The following is a 13204-nucleotide window of genomic DNA, read 5'->3' as shown; positions in this document are numbered from 1 at the left end:
TCTTCCCTCTTTATATGGAAATAGGAGTTGCATTTTTTAGTTTATAAAGCATATAGGCTGAAGATTGTGAATATCAGTCTCTAGTTACTCTCTAAGTACTGGTAAAACTGTGTTTGCATCACTTCTGATGGAGTCTGCTTGTTCCCATTATTTTTTCTAGGGACAAATTAGCATGTTCCAACATGTTTTTTTTTCTGTAGAAACTTCTGCTTTGGTTTATTTTTTTTTTGATTTCCAATACACTGTGGGCATTCTTACAGAGTAACTGCTTTTATTGTTCTTATAGAATAATACCAGCTTTGGGATTTTCATCTGTTTTTTAGGCTAAAATTGTGCTGAATTAATACTCTGCCCATAAGGGAGGCAGAGTACTTTAGGCTTGTGTATAAACATTCTAAGTTCTCTTCAGATAGCAAAATGTTGAGGAATATATAGTATTTCACTGGGTCACTCGTAATTTTTTTCTAAATTATCTACTGCTTCATAAGAATGAAGCTAGATATTTCCTTTAAAAAAATGCTGTTGCTTCAAATATGCTCTACTAGGCTGTGTGATTTAGCCATAGATAAATCTCTCTAAGATGTATTTCTTTCCATTTAAGAGAAGTGCTATATTTAAAAGCAAAACAAACAAAAAAAGCACTGACAGTCTTGTGGAAAGCATTTGCTATCTTGAAATCATAATTTCTTTATTCTTTTTGCACCAAATTATTTTTGCATGCTGATTTATGGTAGTAATTTCAGTGACATGTCTTTGATGTCAGTAGAGGCCGTGCTTCACTTACGTGGTTGCAGATTTTGGACAGATACTCGTAATATTTTAATTTAGACTTGCAGCAAGCTTGTGGGATAGGTAAGTTTTATCTTGCCTTTGCTTTTAAAGATTAAGTAGTGCCAGGGCTTGTAATTAGGCCCTGGAATTAAATAATTAAATAACTTCAGTTGTTAAGACAGTCCCAAGCAGCCTTCTCCTAAACAAATTCTGGGCTTATGAATGAAAGAAATTGAGGTTCAAGGGCTTTTAAAGTCTTAATTCTCCTTAATTTCCTCARTCTGGGTAAGAAGGCACTGCAGGCACAAAGCTAATCAAGAATGCTTCATTTGATTGGTTTTTCAATGGCAGAGGCTCCTTTTAGAAAACTGAGATTTCCTACATGACAATTTCCTGTTTGTGGGAAAGAAAAATAGAACCCTTTTCTTTTTTAATCCACATCATCAAAATGGTCTCTCCCAAGCAGGTGCCTCCCTGCAAAAAAATCTTAAACTGTTTGTTGTTGTTGTTATTGATGAATTCCCTAACACATAAACACATTTATGTTTGTGTTTCTGAAATGCCTTCTATTTGTGTGTTCTGGTTCCCTTGAGGGACTTGATTGATGTCCAAGCCTTGCAGCAGAGCCTGTGCACGTTCCCTTCAGATACCTGCGTGCGCTTCTTCTAGCCCCTCTGCGTCTCCGTTTCCAATAGCTGCTTCAGCAGAAGATCCGTTGGAAGGAGAGGAGGGACAACTGCTCTTTTCTGCTCTTTTCTACGAGCTGCCACGATCCCCCCGGTTCCCTCCTGCTCCGAGACCCTTTTGTGCCTGCACAATGCCGATTACTTCAGGAAACTTCTTTGTGAAGGATGGCCCCAGAGAGATGATTAAATTGGCATTTTACTCTCTGGCATGCCTTTGCACAGGGGAAGTGGGATGGCGGTTGGGTATTTCAATCTTGTATTCAATTATAAGCATTTCATTGTCGAATGTGCTGGTTTATTATGTGATAATTAAATATGAATGATCACACAGTCCTCCTGCCAAAGAGAGGCTGTAGCTTAACGCAACCAATTCCTCTCATCCTCCTGAATGACTTCAAAGTCAAAAGGAGTGATCTATTTGCTACCTCTTTTTTTTTATTTTTTCCCTTGTCCTATTGTTTCGGTGTCTCCAGCTTCAAAACAGCAAACCAGGCAGGTAATTATGGACATAAATCAGCACGAGGATCAATGGGAGGTCAGGATTGCTCTGCTTTGAGCCTGGCGTTACTGAGCTGTCTCTCTGAATAATGGAGAAGTACATTGCTGTTAATTTTGTGGAGATTCAGCAAAACAGCAGCTGAAGTGGAATGAGGAAGAAAGGCAGCCACCACGGAAGCCAAAACAGGCTTTTCTTTGTCAAGGCTCCTGACGAAAAAATGAGAGTGGCTTCAGGATTTCGCACCAATATGGGAGTATTTCTGAGTCATGCAATAGGCCCTTTTTGGAGGACTGTTTATACTCATCTCCTGCCTCTGCTGGAAATCCTTTCTCAGACCTACTGACTGCTGAAGCCGGGGCACCTTTTTGCAAAGACTGCTTCCTAAATTGTGATTTTCAGCCTTTGTGTGCATTTTCACATGTGCTTCTTTGTTGTGCWTCTTTGTTGATCCAAAGTTGTCAGTCTTGTCCCAGGTTTTCATCAGGAAGAGCCAGGTTGCCTTGCTGGACATGATGAAAGCCTTGTCCAGCAGTGCACGGCTGCACCATCCCTGTCTGGACACCAGGATTGCCCCACRGAGCCACACAGGGGAATCCCAACTCTTACTAGAACTAAAGGCCCATAATTTGCATGAAGCTTCCRTGAAACCCATACTTTTTGAAAGCTTCAGAATAAGACTATAAAAAAAAAATCTTAGTGATGAAATGCCATATAGCCATTATGTTGACCAAGTTTTTATCCCAACTTGCTTTTTAGCAGGGATTTGAGCAGCCACAAGGTGCTGATGCCTGGAATGTGTGTTCCCCTGCCTGCCTGCCCATCTGTTTGCAGGATACCTGGCCAAGTTGGGTAAAGTTACGACGTCTCTTTTTGCATTACGTTCCTGGAGGAGCACCTTTGGAGTGGTGACCTGATTAAAGCAGTCATCACGTCGATGTTGTTTGGTTCCTGAGACACTTTTCCGAATGCCCATGGTGTTCCCAGTGTGGAAATGGCTATTCCACAGTCTCAGCATGACTGACTTATGGAGTGTCTTATTTTGTCCTTCCTGTACTGTATTTGCCAGCTCTACAGGATAACTGTTTTGTGCACAGACTCGACAGATCAAAAATAAAGGCAGGTCCTGCTGCTTTCAAGCTGAGCGATACCTTCTTCCTTCTGCAGCCCCTTGAATGCAAAGGGAGCGTGCTTGCTCCTGAGCCTCCTTGGGCTGCCTAGAGATGGGCACAGGCTGGTAGGGGGTAAATATGGAGCCGTGTCCCCTGCTTGCTGCTTCCTAACAGGTTCTCCTTGAGAAGCAGAGGCAGAGCATCCTGTTGTGCAGAGCTCTGGGCTGGCTGCGAAACGTTATCTTCTTTGTACATTACAGCCCCATCTCTGTGCACTGGCTAGTTGAAGCACTTGGAAAAGGCCCCTATTTGGAAGTCCCTATGCCATCTAGGAGCCTGTGTATCCTCAAACATCAATGAGGTTTATATTCCTCTCTGACACAGGGGCCACTGAAAATTTTAACCCCTATCTTTTAAGTTTTCTGCAGATGGGTGCTCCTCAGCTCCCTTCTTGTGCTGGACACAATATCCCAGGTCCCGCGAAGGCTTTGCGGGAAGGAGGTCCCCTCAGGTCTTCAAAACCTCAGGGCTGCAGCAACCTGCTGTAGTGCTTAGTCATTYTCATGGTGATTTTTTTGTACTTGTTGGCCAGTGCTCACTGCAGCCACTGATSGGCACCCAGCAGTGACCCGGGCCCACCATGTGCTCACATGGGCCACTGCCACCAGCTCTGGAGGTGCATGGAGCTCAGCTGCAGGCACCAAGCGGCCCCAAAGTGCCTGAATCTGCCTTAAAAATGAGGCAAGCAAAATTATAACCTCAGATACTTCGCTGCAGTGAATCAGCAAAGCAAATGTGTTTCACTCGAGCCGTGCTGATTTATGGCCCTAGCCCTTAATCTGTACATCTTATTCTTACAGGGTGTTTATAAGCACGAAGCAGCACTCGGTAGAAGTCAACTGCTGAAAAATGGATGTAATCACATGTTACAATCTTTAGATGATACTAGCTAAAAAAGTCAATCTTCTGTGAACGAGAGCAGAAATTGAGCATTGCTCACTCCATATCCTGCCCAGGAGGACCAGTTTTGGACAGAAATGAGTAGGTCTAAGGTAGTGGTGAAGGAGCTCTTRTTTTTTTGCACTCCTAAGCCCTTGTGCTTCTAGAGCTGTGGCATCTGAGGAGTGCGAAGGATTTGATGAATTTACAGTATTAGGATACAAGTAGGGCCCCACAGCTGCCACCACCTAGCACGGGTGATGTGGGTGTCCCAAAGCCGTGGTTATGTGGGATGGGCTGCTGGATATAGCAGGAAAGAGAGGCTGGCAGGTATTACTCTTCCCCTCTCCCCCAGCTGTCTGTAGTCTTAAATGAACTAAGAARCAATTCTTGATGGTAGTTCTATTACTTGTGAACATACAGTTTTGCAAAAACAAACAAGCAAACAACAAAAAAAAGCATCTGATAATCTATATGCTGCTTTCCAAAACTGCTTTTCTTTTAGCTTATCCATACTCTGTAAAGCAGATGCAGCCTCCCGGCTTCACTTGGTGTAGACAAGTGAATAATAGCAAATTTAATCATACCAAGTCTTTAAAAAACAACCAGTGATTTTAGATGCCTCCGTTTTTGACTGCTGAACTCCCACATCTTTAATCAGACTTTTTGAAAGTGCTTTGAAGGTGCATGCCAAAGCTGAGTTTACGGTGTACATAAAATTTAACCCATGCTTGTTTCTTTATTTCAGCTTGCCATTCTGTAAGTATTTCTTGAGATTTTCTTTTTTTCTGGCAGTAAATTTTTGTTAGGTACATGACTGAGGAAATGTAATACCCCACTACATGTGTTTCTAGGTGAATTATAGTGCTTTCAGTGGTTTTATTGGTCAGATATTAAATGAAATCGAACAATCAAATTTAATCAAAACAATTTTTTTCTTATTCTCAGACTATTGTTAGAGGAAATAAACCACGAAAGGATACTTCAATCAATGGCCTGCTAGAAGAATTTGACAATATTTCAGTGACACGATCCAATTCCCTACGGAAGGAGAGTCCTCCYGCCCACCACCAAGAAAACTCAAACCACGTGCCAAGGCACCAAGAAGAGAATGGTTATATCACCTATTCTCAGTACTCCAGCGAGTCAGATACTACTACAGACTATGTCGTGGAAAAATACAGAGACAAGAGTCTTTATGGGGAAGAGCTGGACAGATACTACAAAGGTAGCTATGCCGCCAAGCAAAACGGGCACATGATGAAAATGGCTTCCAGGGACCTCTATTACTCGGAAGTTAAGCCCCTGAAATCAGACATCTCTAGGTTCCTTCCAGATTATCATTCGCACGTGGAAGCAAACACCAAACCGCTCGAATACGGTGGGCTAAAGCTGGAGTATCAGAGGATTCCTAGCGGATCCTCCCTGGACTATGGAGATCCCTTTCCTTACGCTCCCTCCCGAACGTCAGTGCAAAGCGAGTACTCCAAGGACAGACTGGAGTACGGTGACAGTGACTGGGGTAACGGGTCGGGCAAGGATGATTACGAGAAAAGGCCAAAGTCGTCGTACGTGAACGCGGCAAGTCCGCAGCCCGCCATGAGGCAGAGGTCGCGGTCGGGCTCCGGCCTGCAGGAGCCAGCCATGCCCTACGGAGCGAGTGCTTTTAAAGCAAGCCAGCAGGGGCACTCGTACAGCTCCTACACCTACCCTCGCTTGTCCGAGACGGCCGCAGGCATCTCGAAGGTAACGTTAATGCCCCYGATGGTGGCCCTGCCAGGACAGGGACCGAGTCGGGCAAAGCCGGAGGGCAGAGGGCATCTCAGTCAATGGGACCGCGCTGGGAGCGACAAGTCCGTGTCTTCACGGGTGTGAAAATGTATCTGGTTTTGGTTGTATGTCTGAAATTGGGAACTGGAGGGTTTAGGGTGTTTATTTAGAGGCAGATCTTTAAATGCCTACATTCCACTGATTTTCCTTGGGATTTCCAGATAACCCAGGCTCTACAAAACTTTCCATAATGCTAGAAATGCCAGTGTAGATCTTGGTAGCAGCCGAGAAGTTTGCCTCGTTTCAACACTAGGTTCTTCTGTATTTGAATTTATATTATCCGTATCTCTCTGTTACTTAGAAGAGTGTTCCCGTTCTGCTGCGGACACACAGTCACAAATTCAGTGCATCTGTTAGGTAGAAGAGCCTTCTGTAGTTAATTCAACATATATCAAGTCATATAACTAAGGCGGAAAGGCTGGCTAGCCTCAAGGCTGACATGTCTGCTTTTTAAAGCTGAATTTTTATTACAAGTTTTATTAACCCTTTGCCACTGATGAGAATAAGTATTTACCCTTCTCTCTCCCTTTTTTTTCACACCTAAAAATCAAAGAAGTTTATCTCACCCAAGACATTTTTTATATAGTTAAAAAAAAGGTCAAAACGGTAAAAAAGTGTTTCTCTCATGATATCTATAAGCAGCATCTGCAGAAATTTTGGCCTGCTCTGATTTTTCTAACTCGCATGAGGGATATTACTCATACAAGCTATCCAGCCCTTGGGAAGCCAGCGTATCCTAATCCTAACAGCTTGCCATTTTGTTCAGCCAAGGGGAGAACTCTTTTCTTACATATCTATAGCTCACATAGCTATAGTGATGACCTGCTTACACGTATCGTATTCTGCGAGCGCTGTTTTTSCTAAATTACACTGAACATTGCTGAGTTCCCCTGGTAACAGCAGCACAGGCTGCTCCTGCCCGGTGCCGGCACCGAGATTAGAGCTCATTTTTACTAGGGCTGAAATGTACCTGGGTTGTCTTGACTTACCCACTGTTTTGAAGTAGGCAACTTGTCAAGTGGAGAGAGCTATTCTGCTGTTTAATAATGATGTGAACAGCACATTTTATTACTCTGGGTAGGCAGGGCTCGGTGCATTGGGAGCCTGGTGCTGTCCTGCTGCAGAACTGGAAGAAGTTGCCCAAATGTGTGATATCCACATGCCAGAGTCGTGTGAATGTCTTGTTTTGGTTTCAGCTATTTTACTCCTTCTGGGGTGCAGTGTTTTCCTAACTAGTCAAGGGAGAGAGRCATCTTTATTCAAGATTGCATTGAGTGACAGATCTGGGCCGTTGAGTTTGAGGACAGATCTTGCCATGGAGGGTTGAAGACTATTRTCACTGCTAAGTCTCTTCCCTTGCTTTTCCCAAGCTGGGGGATCATGAAGCAATGCGTGTGTTTCATTAGGGGGCTGATTCCAATGGGCTGATCGAGCAGTGCCAGCCCCAGCTTCCTGCACAGAAGGTGGAGGCCACCCTGAGCTCTTGCCTCACACTTGCCAGCTTTGGGCAGCTCAACAAGTGTCAGGGCTCAGYGGGTTAGCCGGCATGCACAGGAGGAGAGGCACTGCTCAGGGAGCAAGCTACCACCATGAGAAGATCCCAGGTCTCCAGGAGAGCAGACCCGTGCCCCATGCTGCCCATCAGCTCCTGTAGCACAACCTTTGGCCAGGGCAGGGCTGGGGCAGAGGCTTTCAGATGGCTGGTTCAAGGCTTTTGAGAGAGATTGAGCTCTCTGATGGCAAATACTAAGTGTTTGCTAAGAAATGCATCCACTGAAGGTGTGTGAAACCAGGCACCTAGAGCATCATTCACTTYGGGAGCTTCAAGCACAATTTGTACACTGCACCTTTTGCTGTTTTTCTCAGTCCTCAGACAGCAAAAGTTAACTTGAGAATTAAAACAATTCCAGGGGGGAAATGTATATTCTTCGATAACATGTCAAATAAAGAACTTTAGTTTGAAAATCCATCTTTAATACATTAAAAAAACAGCTACGGTGATGTGAACTCTCAAAGTTATGAGGAAAACTGCAGACAGGCTATCTACCATTTCCTTCATTTAAAGCAATCATTTTTCCAGAATTTAGTATGGATAGAAAGTGCAGAAGGACAAAACCACTGATAATTCATAGACTCCCTTGTGCCTGATCCTGTAAGTTTTACAACATTCAGTAGGACTTAAGATTGAGGTATGTTTTATGGGACTCAAAGCACTACAGACACTTTGAAAAATACTCTATTAAAATGCAGTAACAACTTTGGAAAAAAAAAATGCCTCCACGCAAGATTCATTGTTAGCTGTTTCTCTCCCTGAAACATCAAAAACACTCCTACACCCTCAGTATACTGAAACTTGATGATTCACTGTTAYATGCAGCAGTTTCAATTCCCAAACCCATCCACAGCTCCTGGAAGTGAATAGCGGTTTCTTGTCTTGGATGATTGCTAAAGAACCTTCTTTTCAAGGAGGCATTAGTAAGATAATRGTTCATTCACTGGATTTACTAAATGAGAATCAGGTCTCAAATCAGATATTTTACAAATTAGATTGGCTTTAAAGTATAATTAAAAGTGGAAAAAAAGTAAGCATTGAAAAAGTCTGCACACAGTTGCACAGCTTAAAAATACTTTTAACAAAGATATGCATTTCAGCTTGTAAGTCTGGAGAGTATGTTTAGTTCAGAGTAGTGATGGGAAGTGATGTAGCAGATAAATTTATACCCTATTTCATCATCAGTGACTTCAGCAGTCTTACATCAGGAGACTTTTGACCCGTTGGGTTTGATGGCAGCAGCATTGCAGAGGGATTTGAGGGGGCAGCGTTGCTCGTAGGAGGCTGAGGGCGACCAACCTGGGTTCAGATTTGGTTCTCTCATGGGTCTCCCCCAATGTTACTCGCTGGCTCCTGCAGAATAACTCCTTTAATCCCTGTGCAGTGTTGCAGCATGTGCCTGTGTGCAGCCAGAGCCATTCCGACATGGAAATCACGTTCCGTTTTGTTCAAAGCAGTCACGTCAGCAGTGTCACACCTTTGACTTAACCTACCTTTCTGCCTCCTTTAAACCCAYGGCACCCTCTTCCAGGTCTGCACACTGTAGCAAGGGTTTCTTCTATTGATGGGCATTTTGCTGCATCCTCCTCCTCAGCACAAGCAGCCCTTCTAACCTTTTGCCTTTGATGATGTGTTTGCAAAGCTCAGGGGGCTCCATCTAACTTAACTATTCCTCATACCTCCTTGTTTCCTGCTTTAAACAAGGTCCCATGCAATTTGCAGGTACTCTGTATCGGGACGATGCTTCCAGGCTGGCAGTGGCAGGGTCAAGCCCTTACTATAATCCCTCTATTTTTTCCCTGTTATCCACATGCCAGAAGATGTCCATGAATGCTGTCCAGTGTCACTGCACATGGATCTAGGAACTTTGCCGAGATTTCTGCTGAGTGCTACAGAATTGCCCTTTCCCATGCAGTCTAGGTGTCCTTTACAGCCAATCTCTTCTACATGTCCCCATGCTGCTGGTTTTAGCGTGCACTGTGAACACAAGTTTTCCTGGTACGTTGCAGAAGTCCCTTCCACCTCCTCACTTACAGCCTGTGTCCAGTGCCACCTACATAGCTCCTGTGGCAGGAAAGCATCCCTTGCAAGCACCAAATATCCCCAGTTTCTCGTCACCAGTGGGATACCCCTGCTCCCGTTTCTAAAGCAGCTGAGGGCAGTGTGGATAGGAGATTTGCCCGAGCAAACGGCATCACCAGGCAAGGCCTCCCTTTCAGATAGACAGATGCTCCAGCCTAATGTCGTGCAAAATGGGTATCACTGCCATCCAAGTGGAAACCGCAGTGACTCTGAGCACTGTGTTGTATCCCCCTTTTAACAGAGAAAAGAGCTGCCTGCCCGAGGGGCTGCGTGTGGATGTGAGTGATGCTGCGAGTCGGTGGAGCAGCCCGCACGGCAGCACCAGTGTGTTTCATGTGATGGATTTCATGTCAGAGCTTAAGCTGCTCTGCTGACCTGATCCTGAATGAGAGTGGGKTTTTTTTCTTTCCTTTGTGGTATTGAAAGAATTTCCTTTCAAATAATTCAATAATTATAAATAATAATTCAAAAAAATAAGTAAAATAGTTCAGTAGAATTATTTGTGGGGTAAGGTGTGTTTGGCTTTGCGGTGATGTGAAGAACTGCATTGCAATACAGCCGAGGTTAAGCTGATTTAATCATTTTATCTCCTGCATTTCTGTAATATCTCATGGTATTCAAGAGGTGAATGGTTTTAAATTTTGCTGCAAATCAGTTTTAAATGCTAACTGCAAAGCTCTTAGAAATTTGTGACAGGTTTTGGKTTTTTTTCTTTTTTTTTTTTCGGTGCATTTTGAACCCCAAGTTTTCATTCTGAAATTTCATGGTGGAATTTGTTTTTGCCAGCGTACTAAGCATAGGAGGTGCCCAGCCACTTCAGGCGTGGGTGTAACCCAGGCTTGAACAGTTAATTAGTATGAATTTATTTAGCTGAAACTTCTAGACTGGGCTTCCCCCCTCTCTGCGTAAAAAATATTATTGCACGTGGATCTGTGTAAATAGGTATATAGGGCAGAACTAAATTGAGTTCCCTCCCTGCCKTGAACCATCTGAGCACTTTCCCATGTTAATTAGATTGGCAAATGTCCTTTATGAAATCCATAATATCTCTGACCCCCTTTTTTACTTTATGGGTGCCTCTGCTTGGCGGCTTCAGTGAAATTATGGCCATAATTATTTGTGCCTTTTGCTGCTATGGAAATAATGTGCGAGGAGGTTGCTGTGCCCTGCAAAGATGCGTTGGATGCCTGTGCCTTACGGCTGAGAGCTGGCRCGGTGCGAGGCCCGCGCCGGAGCGGGATCCGCTTTCGGAGGGGGCCCTTGGGCAGAGAAATCCCCTCATCCCTCCTGCTTCGGCTCCCAGGAAGGACCGGGATGTCCCCTCACACGGGATGCTGGAAGGCACTGATACGGTAGCGCACTTGGAGGCTTTTCTCCCCGCACTGACTCGACTGCAGCTAGAAACTCCTCCTCGCTTGCAGCAGCCTACAGTGATAAATTGATGCTGCGGCAGATTTTTTTTTTTTCTCCCTCTTTTTTTTTTTTCTTTTTTTTTGCAGTCTTAGCATAAAATGGTCAAATGATGTTCCACTGCAGAATTCAATTTCACAGTTCAGTTGGGTCCTTGATTACACTGCCAAATTCAGATTAATGTGCATTTAACTAACATGGATCAGGGGCTCCTGGCCGGCAGCCAGCGGTAATAGTAGCAACTGTGAGTTGTGTAGGGCTCTCTGCTCCGTCCACCCCTGTGCACCACCACTGAAATTGATTGATTAAATGAATTCATTGCCATAATTATCTGTAATTGTGCTACATCGTGAGCCTGTGTCTAACCACCCACCCCCCTTCCACGTCCTCCCCAGGGATATTCCACACATTGTCAGGAGCGACATGTGTTGTAACATAAATGTGGAGATGTCCTTTTTTGGAAATTCTTTGTATTTTTGAGGGAATGAGAGCTTTTTTTTTTTTTTTTTTTTGCCTTTCTCTTCTTTCTTTTTTTGTCTAGATAGAGGCAAGCTCTTGAGCAAGTATCTTGTTTGAGAATGGAAGGTGTTCATTTGCTAAGAAGCTTAGAAAAGCCTGAGAAAATAAAAAGAAGAAAGGAAACTGTAAATGAAAAAAGCTTCCCATCGAGATAATTTCCTCTGCGATTGTCTCTGATTTTAGATGAAAATYAGTGGTTTTGTGACACCGCAGTTAAGTAGCTTGTCACTCTGGCAAATGATTTAAGAAATGGTAAATTAAATTAGTCTCTTTGAAGCAGTCCCTTTGAAAACTCCCCCAAACCACCTCTCATTTCAAATAGGCTGGGGGTGACCTACTGGAGAGCAGCTTTGTGGGGAAGGACCTGGAGGTCCTGGTGGGCAAGTTGGCCATGAACCAGCAAGGTGCCTTGTAGCAAATGTGCCCACTGGGTGCATTMGGAGGAGTGTTGCCAGCAGGTCAAGGAGAGTGGTCTTGCCCCTCAGCCCTGGTGAGGCCACATCTGGGTTGTAGTGCCTAGTGCTGGACTCCTCAGTACAAGAGGGGCATGGAGAGAGTCCAATGGAGGCCAGCTAGGAAGATGAAGAAACTGGAACATCTCCCCTATGAGGAGAAGCTGGGTCTGCCCAGCTTGCAGAAGAGAACACTGAGAAGTGATCTCGTTAACATGTATGATAAATATCTGAAAGGACGGTGCAGAGGGGCTGGGACCAGGCTCTCTTCAGTGGGGCACAGTGATAGGACAGAAGGCAACGGCCACTACATGAAACCCAGGAAACTGGCTCTGAACGTAAGGCAAAACTTCTTTCCAGTGAGGATAACAGAGCCCTGGAACAGGATGTTCAAAGAGGTTGTGGGGTCTCCAGCTTTGGGGATATCTAAAAGCTGTCTTGACAGGATCCTGTGCAACATGCTGTAGGTGCCTCTGCTTCAGCAGGAGCTTTGGGCTAGGTGATGTCCCTTCCAAGCTCAGCCATTCTGTGGTTCCGTGGTGGCCTCATCCTGGAGGCTCTGGGAAAGGCTGGTAAGTCCCAGATGCATCTCCGCCAAGGAATGAATTTTGAGGCTGAAGGCTAATAAGAGGCATCAGCCCATCTTTGATGAGCTTGGCATCTAYCTCGTATGAATGTGTGTGTCTGCAGTGCCAGGCTGAGGAAGGCTCAGCTCTGTCCCTGCATCAAGAGCTGGCAAGTAGGTGCCAATGAGCGAAACGAGGACTGTGTGGCGAGTTGCAGGGGATGTCTGCAGCCCATGCGGCTTCCTGGGCACTACAGGCAGCCTGTGTGTTCCCCAGSTGCCTGCTGTAGGGCTCTTGGTACAGCACAGTGACAATGGGACACCACAGTGGCAGCCAGATAGTGGTGTTTGGCAGCTATGTCAGGTGTGCCTGGCCATGTCAGTGTGTGAAAACACTAGTCACCTTGCAGGATGCAGTGTATTCCTGGCCTACCCTTAGAGAGTGCCTTGCTGGTCTCCTCCAGGGCACTGGGTTTGCAGTCTTTTCAAGCTTCGCCTAACAGGTCTCTTGCTATTGCCGTGCCTCATTGGCACTTGCAAAAGTGGAAAGGCAATCAAGCTAAATAGCTTKTTCCTATGGAAAATGCCACAATTTAATGGTTTAAAAGTTTGTTTTCAGAAACAGGGTAGCAATGTTAGTTTTCAAAGTGGGTTCTTTGAAGATGTGAGTTGTGTCAGCACCCAGCTGAGGACCTCCAGGGGTAGCAAAAATGAATTGGTGATGGTTGGCTGGACAGATAGAAGAAACGATTTGACTTTAACCAAGTGACSCAAAAGGAAGGTTAGGAGA

The 13204-nt window shown here is 44.8% G+C and overlaps 1 protein-coding gene across 1 annotated transcript in view; it reads left to right on the top strand.

The window, feature by feature from the left end:
* PAK5 (p21 (RAC1) activated kinase 5) overlaps positions 1-13204 on the top strand; it is a 40161-nt gene that overhangs the window by 14839 nt on the left and 12118 nt on the right. Inside the window, exon 2 of the mRNA XM_026052919.1 lies at positions 4953-5750. Within this exon, the coding sequence (XP_025908704.1) occupies positions 4953-5750 (798 nt within the window). The remainder of the gene's footprint in view (positions 1-4952; positions 5751-13204) is intronic.

The sequence above is a fragment of the Nothoprocta perdicaria genome, unplaced genomic scaffold (assembly GCF_003342845.1).
Source record: "Nothoprocta perdicaria isolate Ctin4 unplaced genomic scaffold, notPer1 scaffold_93, whole genome shotgun sequence".
Lineage (NCBI taxonomy): Eukaryota > Metazoa > Chordata > Aves > Tinamiformes > Tinamidae > Nothoprocta > Nothoprocta perdicaria.
Note: the sequence above shows the minus strand (reverse complement) of the source record. Positions and strands in the feature narration are given on the sequence as shown.